Source organism: Camellia sinensis, chromosome 3 (genome assembly GCF_055761805.1).
Source record: "Camellia sinensis isolate YWXY chromosome 3, ASM5576180v1, whole genome shotgun sequence".
NCBI lineage: Eukaryota > Viridiplantae > Streptophyta > Magnoliopsida > Ericales > Theaceae > Camellia > Camellia sinensis.
Genome location: NC_138963.1, coordinates 186472653 through 186494103, shown reverse-complemented (window position 1 = coordinate 186494103; position 21451 = coordinate 186472653). Strand labels below are relative to the sequence as shown.

At 33.5% G+C, this 21451-nt stretch overlaps 1 protein-coding gene across 9 annotated transcripts; it reads left to right on the top strand.

Moving 5' to 3' along the window:
* Window positions 1-686: 686 nt before the first annotated feature.
* LOC114287940 (uncharacterized) lies at window positions 687-16944 on the top strand. Of its 9 annotated transcripts, none has more exons than XR_014362914.1 (16): window positions 687-951; window positions 1337-1396; window positions 2737-2830; window positions 4678-4856; window positions 5770-5820; window positions 10138-10194; window positions 11268-11388; window positions 11552-11618; window positions 11726-11767; window positions 13885-13990; window positions 14057-14167; window positions 14901-14972; window positions 15059-15160; window positions 15247-15293; window positions 15469-15615; window positions 16534-16944. XR_014362914.1 is itself a non-coding variant. In XM_028231400.2 (16 exons), exons 2-16 carry the CDS (start codon window positions 1379-1381, stop codon window positions 16633-16635), a joined length of 1197 nt encoding a protein of 398 aa, XP_028087201.1. In that variant the 5' UTR covers window positions 687-951; window positions 1337-1378; the 3' UTR covers window positions 16636-16944. The 9 variants fall into 9 exon arrangements, 6 of the variants coding, with proteins under 6 accessions (XP_028087201.1, XP_028087203.1, XP_028087204.1 ...); XM_028231400.2 differs by having other exon boundaries at window positions 15469-15496; XM_028231403.2 differs by having other exon boundaries at window positions 834-946; window positions 15469-15496.
* The last annotated feature ends 4507 nt before the right edge of the window (window positions 16945-21451 follow it).

The window sequence follows — 21451 nt, the reverse complement described above, 5'->3', positions numbered from 1 at the left end:
TTCTTAATATAAAAATTATGAGATAATTATGATAATTTTAAATTTGTATTTAAAACTTATAAATTATGAGATAGATTATTATAATTTTAAATTTATATTGTGTCAATTTTAAATTTAAATTAATAGATTGTTTTTCATATTTAGTAACAGATTAAATTTAAAAGTTTTAATTAATTAATTTTTGTGTAAACTGGTTGGTCTTTTAATCTAACTGATTAAGTTAAATCGTTTTTAATTTGAATGATTTGCTAGTTTAATAATGATTTTAGTGATTTTACATGTTACGATGATTCTTTCTTATTCATTAAGTTTTTAAAATTTATTTAATTGTTTTCCTTTCAAAAACCAATATAATAATTTTTTGAAATTCATATATTTTTATTCTAAAATAGTAAAGTATTAGAACTACGTCATTTTTTTTTATAAAAAAAACATAGTTTTAATTATTAATTATCAATACAATAATTTTAATCTATGTATATTATATATCATAATAAAGGAACATTTGAAACAAAACCTTTAAATTTATATATAAAATTTTATTTACGAGAGACAAAATATAAAAAAATTAAATATAATTATCTTATTTTTAATAAATAATATATTATTTTATCCTGTATAGCACGGTGATAATTAAAAAAACAGAAAAAAAAGGGGTCAAAAATCAACGTCCCAAAGAGGTAATAGTGACTGATTTGCAATTTTCGCGTATATTTTTCTCACTAAAGCTTCCAAATGATCCAAGTCCAAAATCCAACCAATCCATTACCCAGTAACGGTTTCCGTATCTTTAGCAGTGCCCAATACAATACAATGCGTACTTTGTATATATTGCAAAGTGAAAGAACGCGTGGCCGGCACGCTTTCTACACACCCCATTAGGGCACCTCTGTTCGTCGCCGCCGCTGCTCTGTGTTTCTTCACCGCCGCTATCTCTATATCCCCTGTAATGTAAACTTCTCAATCATTCTTTTCTCTTTCTTCTACTCCCTCTTTGTTTCCATATACATTCATTTAACATGACTTACCTCATATGCTATATGTTTTCCCGCATTTTTTTGTTTGTTTGTTTGCTTGTGCCTTTTTTTTTTTTTTTGAGATTTGGGAAAGAATTTTGAAAGAAAAAGAGTAAATGAACGTGAAATGTGAATAAAATATAACTATATTTCATATTATTACACACGACTTTTTTTCCTTTTCATTTCTGAATCCTTTATAAATATGTTTTGATATCATGGGATTGAAGGGCAAAACTATGTGGTTGAAGTGGTTGTATTATCTTATTTTTAGTAATTGTTATGGTTTTGTGTTTTTGTTTTTTTGAAATTGGTGACAGTTTTTATACATAGGCTGCTGGAAGAGGTGCAATTATTATTTGATGGCTCTTCGATTTGAGGTGTGGCTTTGAATTTGATCCACATTATGTGGAATGCCTTTTATTTATTTTGGAGTAATATTTAGGCCTTGTTTTGTGTCATTTGCAATTTTTTTATTTATATTTTTTTGGAACAAAAACAATGGAAGGCTTGGAAACACCATAGTTTTCATATTGATTTCATTTTTATGGGAAAATAGGTTTTGAAAATCTAGAAAACCTTTGCAGTGTTTCCTAAAAAAGGGTGTTTATGCTAAAAATGTTTTCCGTATCACTTTTCTATTTTTTTTGGGGGAAAATAATACTTGGATCTCGTTTGGGAACATGCTATTTTAGTAACTTTTTCTATTTTTGGTTAAAATATAAGGTAAAAAAATTAGTAGTATGTTTAGAATGATTTTTTGATTTTTTATGAAAAGATGTGCAAAAAGTAGACAGAAAAAGGAATCTTTGACTTTTTGATATAGGTTGTTGGCTTTTTAATTTTTTTTAGTGACTTTTTGACTTTTAGGCAAAAACAGTGAGTTGTCAAACGAGAAATGTGCTTTACAATTTAGAGATGTATAAAATAAGGTTTGATAGACAGTTTCGGTTCTCCTTCTGTGGGTGATGGAAGGTGGATTCTTATGATATATATAACTTCGGCCTTATTTGCATTAAATGGCTGTTATCAGACTTGAGCCCACATTTTCATGCCTGGCAACTCCAGCTTTTACCATTGTACTGAGTAATAGCCCTTTATATTGAAATGCATAATTGTATACTCTGTGAATTACTAACAGTGGTCTATGTTTCTGAAAATGGTTTTGAAAATCTGAGGAACAACTCCTGTCTGAGGTCTGAGGTCTGAGGTTTTTTTCTCCTTTTTTCTCTTTTGATAAATTAAGGCTTGAGAGTTTATTTTTCTTTTGAAAGATATTAAAATATTTTAAGAAGCAACATTCCTTTCAAATGGTTCCTTGGTTGTTGAAAATTGAAATGCATTATTAATGTCATTCAAAATTGAAATGCATTCCTTTCAAGTGAACCCTTGCTTCATTTGATCACTAATTGAATCAGGTATTCAGAAACAAGAAAAGCTAGAGTATATACACAATAAAGTATTGTTTTTAAAAGAAGGGAATCATGTTAATGAGTGTCACCATGTACTAGGCTTAAGATGATGTGGATCTTTTTACCAAAGGGCACATGTATATGTAAATTAGAGTCTTGGATAAACTTTATGTGCATCCACTCTCTGATGAACACCCCTCTTGATGGTCCACCCCCTTTTGGGCAGGCCACAACTAAGACCAACCCCTATTTGGTTGTATGGTGGTTGTTTACTTATTGGAAGCTATGTTTTTTGTTTATTACATCAGATTCTTGGGAGATTCAATCGTGCTCGTGCTGCTCAATTGACACTCCCTCACTTTGTTTGCCAGACACCTTTGTTTATGCCAGTGGGTACACAAGGTTAGAGCTTTCATTATCACATTATTACAAAGAGTGTTTAACTACTTTCGACACACACACACATGCAAGTATCTTCATGGTGTTTAGCTCCTTGGCCAGGTTTTCTATCAACTCATTTTTCTTAGATTATAATAGTTTTTTTGTTTTATTGAACCAAGGAAGCTATTTCATTATTCTCATTCATAGAATAGGCATTAGATTTTGATTCAATTGATGAGTTAAATGTTTTTGTGGGTATTGAATATTATTTTTTTCTGCCGGCATTTGCAATGAGCATCTCTGGGCCTAGTCCATGCAGGTATAAATGGGATGATTAGTTGACCATTGACCATGGTGGTTGGGGGAGATACTTTGCATTTTACATATTTCAATGAAGCAATTTAATTCAGAAAACAATGTTCATAATCTACATGAACTCATGCATATTTCACTCATGTTTGACTGAAGAATTGTAAAGATATTGGATTAAGTATCTTGATAGTGCATAGCCAGGTTTTATGTCAACTCATATTCTTTTATAGTCTTATCATCCATTTTCATGGAGATTATAATAGTTAATTGCTTTATTCAAAAAAGGAAATTATTGGAGTATTCCATTCATTTAATAACCACTAGATTTTGATTCAATTGATCAGTTAAATGTTTTTGTGGGCACTGAATATTCTATTTCTGCTGGCATTTGCAATGAGCATCTCTGGGCCTAGTCCATACTGGTAAATTGGATGGTTAGTTGACTATTAACTATGGTTATTGGTAGAGATACTTTGTAATTTTGTATTCATATATTTCATTGAAGTAGTTTATAATTTATTTTACAAAATGATCTTCATAATTCGCATAAAGTTATGCATATTTCATTTGTATTTACATGCACTCAAGGTTTCAAAAAGCGGTTGTGATGGTGCGGTTGCAGTTCCAGGGTGTAAATGTTGTATCGTAACGGTTGCCGTAATTGGAACCGTGATTTTTTTTTTTTTTTTTCACACAATTTGAAAAAAACTTACCCAACACGCATATTTTTTTTTTTAAAAACCATAATTTAGTTTTTAATTATGATCCATTATATTTCATATTTTTAAATCACTATAAAAGTGCTTTTTACATTTTATTTCAATAATTAATGACTTTATATGTCATAAATCCATATTGTACCTCTTCTTTTTATTTATTTTTTAAGAATAATTGATTTTAAATATCTACAAAATTATTTTTGACTAATACCTGAGCTAACTAAATAAAAAATGTTTACAATTATTAAATGAAATGATTATAAAAATAAAAATTGAGACATAAAAAAAAATTATTTTTGAGCTACTGAATATTGCACAATGTGTATAATGTACATTTTGTAGATTTTTTTTTTGAAAGGAAGCTTTTCAGAATATTGTAAATGTGTGTAACGGGCCGTTACGGTACCGCTACAGCCGTTACGTAACACTGAAACGGCCGTTACACGTGTGAATTTCCATCACACCGCACAAGCGGGTGTAACGGGTAGTGCCTATCACCGCAACCGTTACGTAACACCACTTTTTGAAACCTTGCATGCACTATTCTGGCCTCGTTTGGGAAGTGGCTATTTTAATAGGCTATTTTAGTTTTTGGCTATTTTAGTAGGCTAAAATTTTTGTGTTTGGGAAGATGATTGGATTTTTTTGTGGTTGGATGTGATGTTTGTGAGAGAAAAAGTGAAATGATTATGAGTTTGATGTGATATTTTGTTTTATTAACTATTTTAGCCTATTTTGTCTTTTTGTGAATTTTAGCCTAAATTGGGCTATTTTTTTTCTTCCCAAACACCCCCTCTAATTCATTGACTTAAAGAAGGTGGATTCTCATGGTTACAGGGACAATAAAAGGTTTGACAACTAGCCAGCTTGAGGAAATTGGTTGCCAAATAATACTTGGGAATACATATCACTTGGCACTTCGACCTACTTCTGAACTGATCGACGAGTTGGGAGGCCTGCACAAATTTATGAACTGGCCAAGGGCTCTGCTTACTGATTCTGGTGGCTTTCAAATGGTTGTTTTTTATGATGATGTAGTGTTATATTCATGTGAATTGTTGTAGTTATTCTTGTTCTTCACAGTTTTGTGATTCTTTGTGTTCTAGAACTTGGTGGACATGAGGTCTCAGTTTTATATTAGAAAGAATTTGACACATTGTGTCATGTCCCTGCTTTGACTCTTGATCTGTTTTGTTTGGTTTACATGATGCTAAATGTTGAATTTTACGTTTTCACAGCATGCATTCTGGGCTACATACATGCTGCATTGCTTCATGTGTATCATGTCCCTTCCTTGTCTTCTGAACCTTGTTATTTGGTGTACAAGATGCCAAATGTTTGAATTAAAGTCCTGTTACTATGCCTTATGGATCATGTGCGTGCTGCACTGCCTCACCACTGTATTATTGTAAATGTATATGAAATTACCTTAGAAAGCTGTCATGTTTTCTTCATCAAGGGGACCTTGGGGAAAAAAGAAAAAAAAAAATCAATGAGATTATTGCCCTTACATCTTCATGTGACATACTGGATGGAGTAGAAATTTTAGATGTAGATGATGACTCAAAATTGGAAATGTATGCAGCTTCGAGCTTGAATTGTTAGTATTGCAAGTTTGCAACAAAGAAAACCACGTGAATGGACCCATTTTATAATATTTATTTATAGTTGTTTTGAGTGATAGATATTATAGTTATAAGATGCAGTGCCACAAGTTGCAGCAAGTGTTTCGTACTTCCATGATTAGTTGTCAGGATTAAAAAGTATGGCGGTTTTTGGTAAACTCAAAATGTTTAAACATTGCTTGTGATCGTTTCATGCTATAAAGTTCGTTGCCTTGGTGATTCAATCTTTATGGATTTTATTCTGCCAATAGGTTTGAGAAATGATAATAAATGCAATAAGCATATTTTTTGTTGATGATTCCAGGTCTCATTACTGCATTTGGCTGACATTACTGAAAAAGGTGTCACATTTCAGGTACTTTTTCTTTGCATTTACTGGTGTAGCCACTATTTATTATGATATTAATGTTGATGTACTTGTATTATGTTAACCAAGCTTGTGGATAATTTTTTTCTTATAGATAAATATCTTTATCTGTTTGTACATACATACATGCAAATCTGCATATACATATATACGATTCATGCTGCTTTAAACTTCTAATGTTGACTAATGTATATTAGTAAATTTAGTTATACTCCTTTTTATTTTATTTTATTTGAACAGCTACTTACATGTAAATCTGTACATACATATATATGACTTCATGCTGCTCCAAACTTCTTATGCTGACAAATCTATTAGTAAATTTAGTTATACTAGAGCATCACAACCATTCAGGTCTTGTTTGAGAACATGCTATTTTTAGTAACTTTTTGGCTAAAATATGAGGTAAAAAAACTAGTATGCTTAGGATGACTTGCTTTTTATGAAAAAAATGTGCAAATAGAGAGAAAGGGGAATCTTTTACTTTTTTGTATAGTTTGTTGGCTTTTTGGCTTTTTAGTGACTTCACACCTTCACATCCTAGGATGGGTGGGTCGCTTAGGGTAAAATCTTTTATGTTTGTGCAAGCAACTAACCGATGTAGTTAGAGTATTGTTCCAAGGGTAAAAGCTCAAGTTCTCTAGTTTGAGTATGTGATTTGAGTCATGGTGGGACCAATACCATATATATATATATATATTAAAGAGATGAGACTAATGTTGGGTTCTAGCCATTTTCTGTTTACACGATTTTGTGAAATGTTCTTTTCCAATTGTTAGTCTTGTAGTCAACTACATGATTGCCTGCAAACAAATGCATCATGAGCTTGCATGTATGTATTCTTTGTCTTCCTTTGCATGAGCTTTTGAGCGAACTGGGAACCAGATCAATGAGTTAAGGGATGGATATTGTAAAAATTTATGTATTATTGATTGATGTTTATTGATTTATTACAATGATTCATGATTCCTATATATAGAAGAGGGTGAGTGTGTAGTAGGTAAGGAGTAGGTGAAGTGGAGGTGGTAGTTGTGTAGTGGGTTAGGTTTAGTGGAGTAGGTGAGGTGGTAGTGGTGTAGTGGGTTAGGTTTAGTGGAGTAGGTTTAAGTAGGTGAAGTAGGTGATAGGTTTTAACAGCCCCCCTCAAACTCAAGGGGGATAGGAACTAACCAACTTGAGTTTGGAGAGAGTTACAAAACAAGAAAATACATAAAAATAAAAGAGGATAGGTGACACTGTATGATCGTGTCAGACCATTGGTGAAGACACTGGATGGTGGTGTCATAACGTTGTAGAGGACACGGTATGGGGGTGTCATAACGTTGTAGAGGACACTGTATGGGGGTGTCATAACGTTGTAGAGGACACTGTATGGTGGTGTCAGACCGATGTAGAAGACAGTTTATAGGGTCATGTCGGACCGTTGGAGCAGACAATGTTGTGACAGTTGTTGTGACAGTTTACAGAGTCTTGCTGGACCCTTGTAGAAACTAACCGGAATCAATGTCGGGACAGTTTACAGAGTCTTGTCGGACCCATAAAGGAGCTAACCGGAATCAATGTCGGGACAGTTTACAGAGTCTTGTCGGACCCATAAAGGAGCTAACCGGAATCAATGTCGAGACAGTTTACAGAGTCTTGTCGGACCCATGAAGGAGCTAACCGGAATCAATGTCGGGACAGTTTACAGAGTCTTGTCGGACCCCTAAAAAGTCGCACCCTCAAAAGGTGTGCCCAATCTTTCAAAAGGCGTGCCATCAAAAGGCGTGCCCAATCCATAAAAAGACGTGCCATCAAAATGCGTGCCCAATCCATAAAAAGACGTGCCATCAAAAGTTGCGCCCTCAAAAGGCGCGCCCACTTCATCAAAAGTCGTGCCCGACAAAAAGCGTCGAGCCATCAAAAGGTGAGCCGGAGACGCGGCGAGGCACGTGAGCGACAGAGTGGCGTGTCGGCCGCGTCGTCAGTGTCGATATAAACCAATGCGGAGGCTGTGCTTGAGGCAGAAGCGAAGACAAAAAAACCTGAGAAAAAACTTCTGAAAAACTCTTCATTTTCTGAGAGAGATATTCGTTTTTCTGAGAGATTGCCTCTAAGAGCTGCAAATCGTGAAACACTCCCCTTCCGAACATTATCAGTCTGAAATTGCTATTTCGCTGAAACACTCAGCAACCCAAAAAACATGGCCTCTTCTTCCCGTTCAGCTACCCAGAATATGGCCTCTTCATCCCGTGGTCTACTCACTCTCTTTCCCGACCTCAACGAGTCAACAAGAGAGATAACTGGTGCGGAGGCCCGTGAACCTCAACCAAACACCTCTGGTTTTGCTCCGTTGAACTTTCCGATGCGGTCGGTGGAGCAAAGAATGGCAGTGCAGTCGGATGTGGAGGCCAATCAGTATACATTGAAGTCATGTGTGGAAACCATGACTGCGGTTACAAATTTGTCGAACCGGCTGCAGAGTAGGACAAATGAGGTGCAACAGTTAAACGCCCAACTGGCTCGGCTCCAACGCATGTATAAGGATGCGCGAGCAGAGTTAAGTGTGCTAAAGGCGGAAAATAAGGAGCTGAAGCGGAAGGCCACCGTGATGTTCCGATTTGGAGGTCCACCGTATGCTGTAGTGGAGGAGCAGGGAGGAGGCAACTTGCTTGGTGGTCTAGGAAGCACAGAGGCAACACCGGCAAGGACCACCCAGGACGGAGGCAAGAAGAAAAGACCGGCGGCTGAGTAGAGAAGAAAAATCCCACTGTGGGTGTGGTAGTTTTGTTTTTGTTTGTGTGGTTTTTTTTTTTTTTTTTTTTTTTGATGTAAAAGTGTGATCGGGGTTGATCCCCTGATATGAATAAAATGACAAGGTTGTGGAATGTTGTTGGTGTTATTTTGTGGTGTTGTTTTGTTTAATAAGAAAAATAAAATAAAAGAAAATAATGGATAAAGAAAATAGAGAAAAATATTTGTGGATGGGTGATAAGAAAAACAGCAGTGTGATTTTTTTTTTGGTGGAATATAAAATAAATAATAATAAGAGAATGGAAAACGGGTGATGCTTACTAACAAGGGATAGGGAAAATATATTATAATAAAATATATATATATATATATTAAAATAAAAGAAAAGGGTGAAAGAACGTGGATGAAATAAATTAAGAGAAAGGAGAGATATGATTAAAGTGGGTTTGAAAGTGGGAAAAGATGAGAGAGAGGGAGATAGAGTGGGTGCATGATGATGATGTTGGGTCCATGGAGAGAGAGAGAGAGGGATGTCCAAGAAGCTTGTGCTTTTGATAGTTACACATTACCCAAGCTGTATGTGAAGATGCATGTTACTGTCTTACACTTCTGCAGGCTTGGTATTCTTTGTGGGGCACTTGCAACACGTGACATTGAAAATTGTATTCGAAAATGATGACATCTCCAACATGAAACGTCTTGGAAGCAGCCCAGGCCTTGTAATCAATATTCCCAATGATGGTTCAACCAGCGGAGTCCCCAACCTTGTACACTGCTGCCATTGAAACCTTCAAGCCAGCAAACATGGCTACCAACAACAGAGCCACAGCTCTACACCCCACACCCAAATCCATGGCTAAGAGAGAGAGAGCAAATCGGGGAAAAAAAAAACAGCAGTGACGAGCAGAAAAGCAGCGCCAGAAACGCCAACGACGACGACGAGTAAGAGTACAACCACGGATATGTGAGAGGCGAGGTGAACGGCGATAGAGGCTAGACGATGATGCGGGTGCCGCCGCCGACATAGCGGAGGAGGGGTGTAAGAAAATGTTGAAGAAGTCAAGGTATGTGTAGAAAATAAGCGGAATAGGTTGAGGTCCGGCGGGCGGCCAAGGCGAGGTTGCCGCCCGCCGGTGAAGCGAGAAATACTAAGGTCTTAACCTTGCTCTGATACCATGTAAAAGTGGAGTAGGTTTAAGTAGGTGAAGTAGGTGATAGGTTTTAACAGATATACCCTAACTATGTTTTGATTAATGAAACACATTGAAAGGTTATTTTCCTCGAGATACTTCTGGTTATTTTAGGATTCAGGAAAGTTGAAAGTTGTCTTGTGGTTATGATTTTTTTCGTCATTATGTGTTGTACGTTGTGCTAGCAAATAATGCATTTGTTATAGTAGAAAACATTCTCATCAATGCTCAATTACTTAGCTATTGTTGTATTAATTACAACTTTTATGAGTTTTTTTTTTCCCCCTGTTTTATTAGTTTTCACTCTTAAACTTACCAAGTATGGGAATTCACATCTGTTTTTGATGTTGCTAGTAACTGAGGCTTAATTATCTTATTGCAGTCACCGGTTGATGGAAAGCCAATGCTCTTAACACCTGAAGAATCAATTCAGATCCAAGTGGGTACATTTTGCTTGTTTTTGCCAAACTGGAGAATCAATTTTTATTTACAGACTCATAATTTTTATAGTAATATTTTCTTGCCAATAAAATTTTAGTATGGTTTGTTATGTTAACAAAGGCGCCATATTGTGGCCATGACTTTTCTTTGTATGTGCATGGATTTAATTCTCTCTTTGTGCCACTTCCTCTTAAATTTTCCCTCTTTCTTTTTCTTTCGAAGTTTTGTACTTTTCGAACCATTCAAGCAGCATTGCTTAGTTCAATGGTGAAATCCCTGGCTTGGCAATCATGGGAATACAAGTTTGTGTGAGAGTAGCCATTGCATGCAAATAATGCCAAAGGTTATGTTTGTATCAGGTTCACCCCTCCTAACTCTGTCGATTAACTGGCCAAAACTAGCATGTGTCTTTTTTGTTTTTTAAACCACCCCTTTTTGTTATTACTTGAAACATCTTCCTATTCAAATTTATACACCTCACATTGAACAGTCAGCTAGCAATTCTTAGTTATCTGTAATCTCATCCCAGGATTCTTAATTTGCTGGGAGGGTGATGGATACTCTCTTAATCCATTGATTGATGGATAAACCCTCCTTAACGTGCTACTTTGATGTATCAACTCACAGATTGGACTGTAGATTAGATTTCTGTATTACATTGATTCATCTTTTTTTCTTAAATGTGTAACTGTACCAGTTGGGGGACTATAATACATGAGTCATGACTTATGCCATTAAAAATAAGCTTTCCAATTTTTTGTGAATTAAGCACCTTAAAAAATAATTATGTTCATTATATAAATTTCGCATACATCAATGTTTTTACAAAATGGCTGCTGTTTTTAATCAATCACGTCATCTGTGGGATTTGCATTAAGCAGTGATTATCATAAGCACTGTGTGAGAATTTTATGGGTTCATTGTTATTTTATATCTGTTCAGCTTTTCTTTTTAAGGTGCTTCACTCTTCAACATCTCATCTGTTTGTGTTTTTTGTCTATAACTTTTGTGGAATGGAATTGGATCATCAGCATCTCATCTGTTTGTGTTTTTTGTCTATAACTTTTGTAGAATAGAATTGGAGCAGATATTATCATGGCTCTTGATGATGTTGTGAGAACCACCATTACTGGTCCACGAATTGAAGAGGCTATGTATCGCACTCTTCGTTGGATAGATAGGTGTATAGAAGGTAATTCTATTTAATATTAAATTATTAAACAAGTTCCTCTCACATGCTTTCAAAATCCAAACCAAACATGCATGTGCATATCTAGAGATTGGACCCATGTCTTGCTTTGGTTCTCTTTCTTTGTTTCAATTATAAAAGTTTTCTGTTTATTTGATTTTAACAGCTCACAAGAGACCAAATGAGCAGAATTTATTTGGTATTGTACAAGGGGGTTTAGATCCTGTATTAAGGTGAATTTCAATTCAGCATGTAATCTTCAGTTTCTTAACGGGCAACATATATGTTTCATTTGAATTGTAAGACTGTAAGTTCTCATATCTTAATTTATTGTTATCAGGGATATATGTGTCAGAGGTTTGGTGGACCGAAATTTACCTGGGTAAGTTTATAGCCCCTCAACTGTTTTTTTTATTTATTTCATCTTCATTTGAAATTGTGCATATTTTAAGTCCATTTTCAATTTGGTACTTCTGTCCAAATTGGATGTTAAAACTCGCTATTTTATAACAATTGTCCGTCACAGAGAATTACACACTGAAAAATTTAACGGCAATTGGGAAAAAAGGACCAAGTTGAAATTGGATTTGACTTTGGCCAACATTGTTCAAATAGAAATATTAAGAACCAAAGTGAAATTTAGGTCAAACTTCAGTGGTGAAAAGTGTAATTTACCCATATTATTATTTAGAAATTTTATCATAATACTGTGGCATTTTGTTCCTTGCCCCAGTCTTTTGTTTCTATGAGTTTGGTTATATAGTTGGTTTTCATTTATGGTTCTTATTTGATCTTAGATAGGTTTTCCATTATTGATCCTATTGTTATTTTTTTAATTTATTTTATCACATAAGGTAATTTTGTGTGCAAATGTGTCCCTTAAAGTTTTTGGGAGGTCTATATTTTATAAGAAACTTAATACTAATGATATGGTTCAGATCAGAGAAGGAGACATAATTACTTTTTTATTCCCCACAGTAGTGTGTGATGTGTAGGAGGGGTGAGAAGACTTATCGATGACCTCACCACCTCAAAGAGCATCAACTTTATTGTTTTGCACTTTTACATAGAAATACTGTAAAAGTACCATGGCCATGGGCTTGTGGTGGAAATTATTTCAGAGATGTGGTTCGTTGATTCCATGTTCCTTTGATCAATTGTTTCCTATTGACTTTATTGGCTTTGGTTTAAATATGTCACAGGCCCAATGGAGTTGTGCAATTTTGTGCAGTGTTGTGGCTATTATGGTTAGGAAGAAATGCAAGGGTATCTGAAGATAAATATGATGATAATTTTAGTTTATGGGATAAGATTTGTTAGTTGACTTTCTTTTGGGTATCAGTTTCGACACCTTTTAAAGGAATTTCCTTTTTAATTTTTAATTTTTATTTTTATATTAGTAGTAAATAGTAATTGAAGGGCAGTAAATATCATACACTCTATTTTTATTAGTAGTAAATCTCGTCCTCCTTGCTCTCTCCTCGTATGCTCTATTTCTTTCTTTATTATTAATAAATCTTTATTGCTAATAAAAGAAGTGTTCTGGGGTACTGTTCATAGGGCAGGAATAACCCTATAACAGTCCCCAATATCTCATATTTTTGTTCTCAAAACCCTACCCCTTTGTTGTACCTTTTGAAACCCTGTATTTCCAATAATTCTATGAACTTTTCTGCCAAGCTTTTCCGTACTTTGCCTGAAAAAATGCATAAAAATGGGAATAAAAGGCAACTATAAGGAACATTTGTGGCAGCATGACTGAATAGACCGTTATATAGGTGTCTTACAATATCCAGAACCCGCTTTGGTGGTATATCATGAGCTTGTTGCTGCCATTTCATGATAAATTCATTGCTGGAGGAAAGGAGCTACAAAGAATCTTGTTTTTAACCAATTCTGCCAAGTTAAGGAATAGTATGCTGAAACTGAAGCTAGATTGAGTGTTGTTGGTAAAAGTTTGGACGTTCTTAGTCATGTAATTGTATGCCATAGGTTGTTTTGTCCTGTATCAATGGTCTAAAGGGAAACGGGGTCATGTTTTATTTTGATAATCTAATAGGTTATTTTTATTTTTATTTTTCTCTCTTGTTGTACATTAACTTTTAAGTGTTCATAGCAACTAGGTAACAAATGCCTGCCTATAAGATATTGGGCCAAGTGGCATTGAACTTAAAAATTTTCTGGGAAAACTTGAACTTATTACCCTATCAATATACTGTAGACAAGTGGCATTAGGCTGGTGGTGGTGTTTGTTGGTCATGCTTTGCTTCTTTTTTTTTTTAAATGTTTTTTTTATGCCCTTCATCTTCAATGGCTAAATTGTTCAGTCAGAGACTTTTACGCGTGCTAGTGAATTACAACTCTATTTGTTGAACTTTCTTGCACGTGTTGCTGGGAATTGATTGCTTGGTAATAATTTTTTTTTAGTTCAGAACTATGTTGGCAGTACTGTGGTCAGTGATCAAGGGATTGAAATAACTGAGTTTACTTGTGAGACAGCTATGCTATTGGTGGTCTTTCAGGAGGTGAAGATAAAGATTCATTTTGGCGTGTTGTTGCTCAGTGTACTGCTTCATTGCCTGAGGATAAACCACGATATGTTATGGTATGAAACAGTAATATAGTTTCAGCTTCTACTTCTCATTTTCTTGATATATTGTTATTTTCTCAGGGCGTTGGCTATCCACTGGATATTGTAGTTTGCAGTGCTTTGGGTGCTGACATGTATGACTGTGTCTATCCTACCCGTACTGCTCGCTTTGGCACAGCTCTTATACCTGAGGTTTGTGGCTTCTTGTTTAATATACGTTGAACTTAATTGAATTGTACTTTAACACCAACATAGATGCAAAAGAAGTGCTTGCTTGCCACATCTGATCAATAAATATCTCACTAATTTGGTTCCTTGTCTACTAAAAACTCAAAAGGAGTGAATATATATATATAAATTAATGCTAGTTTATTCACGCCTAGGAACTCCCTTTTTTTAATACTTTACGTTATGGGTGAGAGGAGTATTTTACACAGACCAACAATTATTACTTGTTTCAAAAACAATTATTACTTGTTTGGAAGACTCTTTAACTGTCCATGTTACCATTTTTTTGTATACGCTACACCCTCAGAGGAACGTCATATCTTTCTTTTAAGCATGTTGTTATCTTGGTTTTGATATTTTTAATGCGAATAACTTATTTGAAGCTTCCGGTAGATTTTTTGGAGGGGACCAATCCTACACAAGAAAATCAACAAGAAACTAATGGACAAATACTAGAGAGTATTGTAGGTTGAGGAGAAAAGTAAAGATAAGGTCTACTAGGTTTATTTTTCTGAACACAGCAAATTACACCAAAAAAACCAGTAAGACAATGTTTATGTTTAAATGAGGAGCACATTGTTTGCCCGGGGGCAAAGACTTTATTAACCCTACGAAGTGGTTAATGTAATGGGGCATGACTATTAGCTTAAAGAGCGACTTTCCTACTGCTTCCACTAATACAAAGTTGTTCATGTAGGGAGTTCTAAAGCTGAAGCACAGAGCAATGGCTGATGATACCCGCCCCATTGATCCTACATGCATGTGCATGGTATGCTGTATTTGGAAGGCTTATTGCCTCAGATTGTAAATTGGTTTATGGCATATCTCCAACTTGTTTTATTGATCTTGCTTTAGGTCTGCAAAAACTATACAAGAGCTTACATTCATTGCCTTGTTACAAAAGATGCTATGGGATCTCAGCTTCTGTCATATCACAACTTGTATTACATGATGAAGGTACTGACCTAAAAACTTTGTACTGAATAAATTTTTGATTGATTGTTTATATATATTTGAATGTAAAATTATTCCCAAAATTGCAGCTTAGCAATGATCTACACTCGTCGATTATTGGAGGACAGTTTCCCGAGTATGTGTGCCTTTTGTTTTGTTTAGTTATCAACTTTTATTTTTTCTTTGTTCTCATTTTTATCTCTACCGGTTAGTTGTTTACAGTGGAGAACTTTATGCATATATGTATCCTCTTCAGTCAATTTCTGAAGTTATATTTATTTGGTTAACACTACATTTTCCCCTTCCTGCAGGTTTGTTTGTGGCTTCTTACAGAAAATGGTATGCTGAGAGTGGCCCTTATATTAATCTCTTTGTGTGATTTTACTTTTCCTCTAGCACATTGACAAGATGTTATTGTGCACAATGCTGATTGACTCTCTCTGTCTCTCTCAACCGAGGTAAAGTTTTCTGTGTTACTAACAACTGCAGTCTCTTCGTTGTGTTGTGGGCATTTGATGCAGTCTGGTACTCTTTCTGGCACTTGCATGTTTATGAATTATCAAATGATAATATTAGATTATGTGATGAAGATGGTGCTCGAGTTCCTATACATGACTTGAACCCAGGTCTAGGGTATTAACACCACTGGAGTTTACCTGTGGAATCCATTGGCTTCTTGTTATGATATTTACCTTCTAATATGGTATATCTGGAGTTTTGAAGCCTTGATATGAACTGTAAGAACATATATTGCCATGTGCCAATTTACTGAAATGTAGAATCTCATATACACTTTTATTTTTTAACATGGAGTCTACTGTGTGGGTTTTCTCTAGGGTGCTTGTCAAATAAACAGTAAGATCATAGATTATGTAGTTTTTGGTATCTTTCAACTCTTATCTCCATTTACAGTTTCCTTCCTTTCTATTTACTTTTTCATAGTATCATAAAGTGTGTCAATAGGAAAATTAAAAAGGTACCTTGGATGAACCATGCTGTAATGTCCAACGTCTGTGCATGCGTGTATATATATACATGCAGAGATTTGATATATGGTTCTGTATTTTTCTTTTATTCTTTTTAGACAGCAGAGAGAAAATGGGGTTACTAATTCTTTGCTTTGTAAATTATTTTTGATAATGATTGCTATAATTTGTCATTGATTTGCTTTTCCTTCTCTACATGTGTCATTCCACATTATGTCCTGATTTACCTAGAATTATCTAAATCTGGCTACTGGATAGTTGATATAGTGCTCACAGAATAATCCTAGAGTTTTGTTTATATAACTATTCAATTGGGCAAGGAGGCTTTTCATCTTCTTGTGCTACTTGCAACGAGTTCTTAAGAATTCTGCTGTTGATATTATTTTGCAGTTCCCAAAGGGTGATGTTCCCGAGTGGGTCTGCAATGCCATGGAGGTCGCTGGAATCGATATCTCTTCCTGCTGTTCTCCATTCGCATCATCCCAATATTGAATAGTAAAAAGTACATGAAGACAGAAGTTAATCAACTGGAATTTTTACAGGTTTTACGTGAAAGAAAGTGACATAGAAGTAGTTTGATACACGGCAGCATATATTTTGTAGTTCAATATGCTGCATTACCCGGAACTATACTGAACTAGAGGAATTTGTCCTTGGAGGACAATTTTGTTATCAATTAAAAGTTTCACTTTGGACATGATGTTCTTCTCTCCCTTTACCACCAAGGCTTCAGAGTGACATTGTCTTCATGGACTCTTATCTGTTGTTTTCTCAATTACAGGTAACCTACTTTTTCTTTTCTTTTCTTTTCTGGGCGAGTCAACAACTGTACCCTTTTGCGTGCAGAAGTGGGAGTTAGTTGAACGAACGGCTTTCATTGAATGAATGAATGAATTAGGAGGGAAGGGCAATGTGGGTTTGCCCTGCCAGCTTGTTTCAGTGTGTTGATATTTGACCCAGTAGTAGTCATTTTCGTTCCCAGTCAGAGGTCTCGTTTACACTACTACGAACAATTTTTTGAGATCTGTTTTGTTTTCTTAATATTATCATTGAATAGATTACTTAATTATAATAATAGTAAAATAATAAGATTATACTACTGGGACTGACCACATATTACATTTAGATATCATCAATCCAGTAGGCCACTTAACATTACTCGTAATGAATCTTGTGCATAGGATTAGTGAGAAACATTTTTCTTGTGCTTGAAATCAAGTGTTTCCAAATTGAAATTAAAAAAATGTAAAAAAAAAAAAAGGGTTGTCTTATTTCCAGCAATTGTAGAAATTGCTTTCGTTGAGCAATTCAACATACGCCGACTTTACCCACCCACCTATGTATCATTTTTCATTTTTATTTTATTTTGGGATAAATTACAAAAACACCTTTGAGATTTTTACTTAAACTATGAATTATCTTTTATAGTTTTAAAAATTATAACTATTCCATTGTCAACAAATTTCATTTAACAGGATTAATTAAAAAAATGAAATTATGAATTATTCTGCTCTACAATGATAAAATTATTTAAATTATTAATTGAAATCAATTTTTGATATCAGTAAAATTATTAATTGATTTAATAATTTATTAATTAAAAAATTATTTGTTATGAAATTAGAAATTTCAGGCGACATGATGTAATTTTTAAAATTACAGAGGATAAATTATTTTTTAAGTGAAATATATTTATAATTACCCTTTATTTTTTATTATTTTTAAACAACAGCACTGCCCACCCAAATTGAGAAGACAACGCATCAACGATTGGATGGCGTGGGCAATGCTATACAAATATTCAATTGAAAATAATAAGAGATCTCTATCAAATTTTTATTAATTTTTATTTTATCAATTATACATATGAGATGTGAGATTTGCATTCATGTTGAGGGTTCATATTCATGTGTTTAGTTTATAGAAAATTTGTCAATTTAATAGAAAATGTTACAAAGTTGATATTAGGGTTGCACCCACCTGAATTTTCATTTTTTTTTTTGTTTTTAATTTTTAAAATAAAAATTTAAAACTCAACCACAGGATTGCTATGATTCAAATAAAACAAATTTAGAAGGAAGGGATTATCTTTAAAATATGAAGAGAAAAAAAAATTGTAGGCATTTCTTCTGCTCTATTGGGGTGGGCAACATTAATAGATGTGTTCCATTCTAAAAATTGACCAGCTTGCTCCCAGCTCATTTCCAACACAATCCAACATCAAGTTGGGTAACAGATCAAGTTCATCATATCATGGTCTGGTAAGGACTTCACCCAAAGGAACCAATTAGGAATGGCTCTCTTGCGTCGTGCAGAGTCAGTTTAATTATCTATTTCTGTGTACTTCTTATTTAAGTTAGAAAATTAATTCTTGTTAAAGGCAATTTGATTTTTTTTTTCATCATGAAATTTGTATTGAATTATTTTTGTGGTGGTTGATTGTTGAGCTATAATTATCTAATTTAATATAATTATTCTTATATTTATAATTAATTTCTTATTGATTTAAAAAAAAAAATCACTTCTTCAAAGGGCTCACTATATATAGTCAACACATTGATGGATGAGCCATTGATTGTTTAAAAATCATGTGAATTTCCTCTTAATTGGATAGAGCGGGATTCCAATTGTGAGAATTAAAATAATATTAATTTAGAAAGAAAAATACATTCTGTCATGATGTTTAAGTCTTTGAATCTTGTTCTTGAATGGTCAAATTTTAAATGTATAAACAAAATCTACTCACTGAACACTTTTACACAACCATATAGGAAAAGTGGAATGAATTCTATTCACAAAACGTCTGTGTTTGATGGCTATTACAGGCATATATATAGATAAGCTTGGACCTATATTCAAGTGTAACTCCTTACAACTTTCCACCGCCTGAATACTCTAAGATGTTAGTAAGATTAGACAAATGCTAAGTAGTGTCTTTGGGATATCATTTAATTTTAGGATTGGCATGAAATGTGTCTTAAAAATAAGTAAAAATATCAAAAAGTGTATTAAATTTAATAAAAAAAATACATTGAATTTAGTGAGAAGCGTCTTATGTTTTTCAATTTATCTATGTATTTATTAATCTTTTTTCTTATGTTCTAGAAACACTTTTAGTTAAATCATAAGATTATTATTTTATTTCTTTTTCAAGAGAAAGAGAGCTGGTAAGTAATAGTGATAAAATTCTATGAAATAAAGAAGACTTTATTTTGTCAATTTTTAGTCAGGATCTTTAACTTTTGTTTTCAATAAACTTTCAATCACACGATACATGATTATACAACCGAGAATGTATTGAGTTAGAGAATTCCATGCTATAAATTTCATCTTAGCTGTAACTGCTATTCCATGTAGACATGCATACATTAAATAATTATCAATTAAAAGAAACTTTGAATCAAAGAAACTTCTCATTTTGAAAAAATTGGCAAAACATTAAAAAACGAAAAAGAAAAGAAGAAGACAATTTTAATTTGAAGAGTCTTCTAAGATCTAAGTAGAGAAGCAAAATAAATAAATAAATAAAATCTAAGCAGCGAACATTGCGCTTTTTACGCAACGATACACATATTTTCCAAATGAAGAATGCTACGTACCTCGAAATATTAAAGGCGCGAATGGCTCGAAATCTCAAAACGACGTCGTTTTAAGGGTTTTTTTTATTCTCTTACCGGTAAGATAATATTTTCCGTACTATTCGCGCCATTCGCGCTCCACACATTCGAGGCCTCAATCTTTAATGTTTCCAAATATTGACTCTATGAATATTCTTCTTATTTTTAAATCTCACACAATTAATTAATGTTATGATAAACACATTTAAATGTCATTTGAGCATGATGACTCACATGACACTAAATCAGTACCTATACATGCACAGAAACTAAACATAGAATGGGATACAATTCTCTCATAATCCCATTCTGTGTTTGATTTCTATATTCATAACATTACTGCTTGATTGGCCTTATTTTTTGATTCCACCGCCTAAAATAAGAGTGTGTTATTTTGTGCATAAAATTTGTTGCATCATATTTGGTAGTTACAAAATTTCTAGAAAGAATTAAAAGGGAATTTTTATATCTGTATAGATTCTAAAAATAATTAGAAATTTTATTGATATTAATGTCTTAAATTTTTTCATCAATTTATAATAATTTTGTGCAAGTACCACTGAGTGGTAATTTTTCCAAGAATAAATGCTAACAGTCTACATATTCTTATGGGAAAAAAAAAAAAAAAAACTTGAGATTTGATTTCTAAATTGGGGAAACTATATGCAGGTGAAAGAAAAGGAAAAAAAAATTACTAACACATGGAGGGGTACAAGTGACACTTACACCCTCACGGCCTTTTATTTGCATTCTATCACAGACACTTACTTTCCATATATTTGTAAATTTTTTCTCTTCTGCCACCTGCATGTAATTTTTCCTTTTAAATTTACCTACAATAATAAGGACCACTTTACATCAGTTATTGATTAGTTCCAAAAATATCCACTTAAAACCTAATTCGCTACCACATCAATGCGGACAAGTCTAGGTATCAAATTTTAATTAACATTTCCCTTTATATATATCGTAACGCATCTACTATCATAAGGATGACTGTTGTACTGATTTAAAAGGTCCACAATTCCTGTTTGTTAATACAGTGATGGCACACATCAAATAATAATTACTTGAAATTAGTTATATATAATTTATATTTATCCCAGTTTTACATTACCAAAATACTTGGCAAGTCATAATTTATTTTTATTAATTCTTTAATAATTATTTCTAAGCAAGAGAATTAATCATAAATATCTATACTAACTGTAATAAATAAAATAAAATAAAAAAATACATTTGATAGATCCTTATCGTTCTAAGAATGCACTTCTCATCAATATTCAAATATAATCTTGCATTAGTCTTTGTTTTATATTATAACAGTATTATATTCACACAATTTCTTTCTTTTACAATATTTTTAATGAGGTGATAGAACAAAATACATATAAGGAGCGTTTTAAAGAAATATTTGAATCAACCATGCTGTATCCTCTAATATGGTACCCCATTTTGATCCCTAATGAGTTGAAAGAGAGAGAACAGAGAGAAGAATGTGGATCCACCGCTTCATATGGTTCATTTCATATCATTAAAGGTGAATTAAAATGTTCAATTAATGCTTCCAAATATTTTTTTATTTAAATATGAGGCAACTTAAAACTGACTCACTAGGTCATTTAAGAAAGTTAGAATTTTCTTTTTTATATAGATGAATCATTTTTCTATACCTGATTTACATTCGCTCT

Bases quoted from the DNA above. Each gene is read 5' to 3' on its own strand.
- LOC114287940 (XM_028231398.2), top strand. The intron at 11,389-11,551 runs GTAATTCTATTT...TGATTTTAACAG, and splicing joins GATAGATAGGTGTATAGAAG to CTCACAAGAGACCAAATGAG. The intron at 11,619-11,725 runs GTGAATTTCAAT...TATTGTTATCAG, and splicing joins GGTTTAGATCCTGTATTAAG to GGATATATGTGTCAGAGGTT.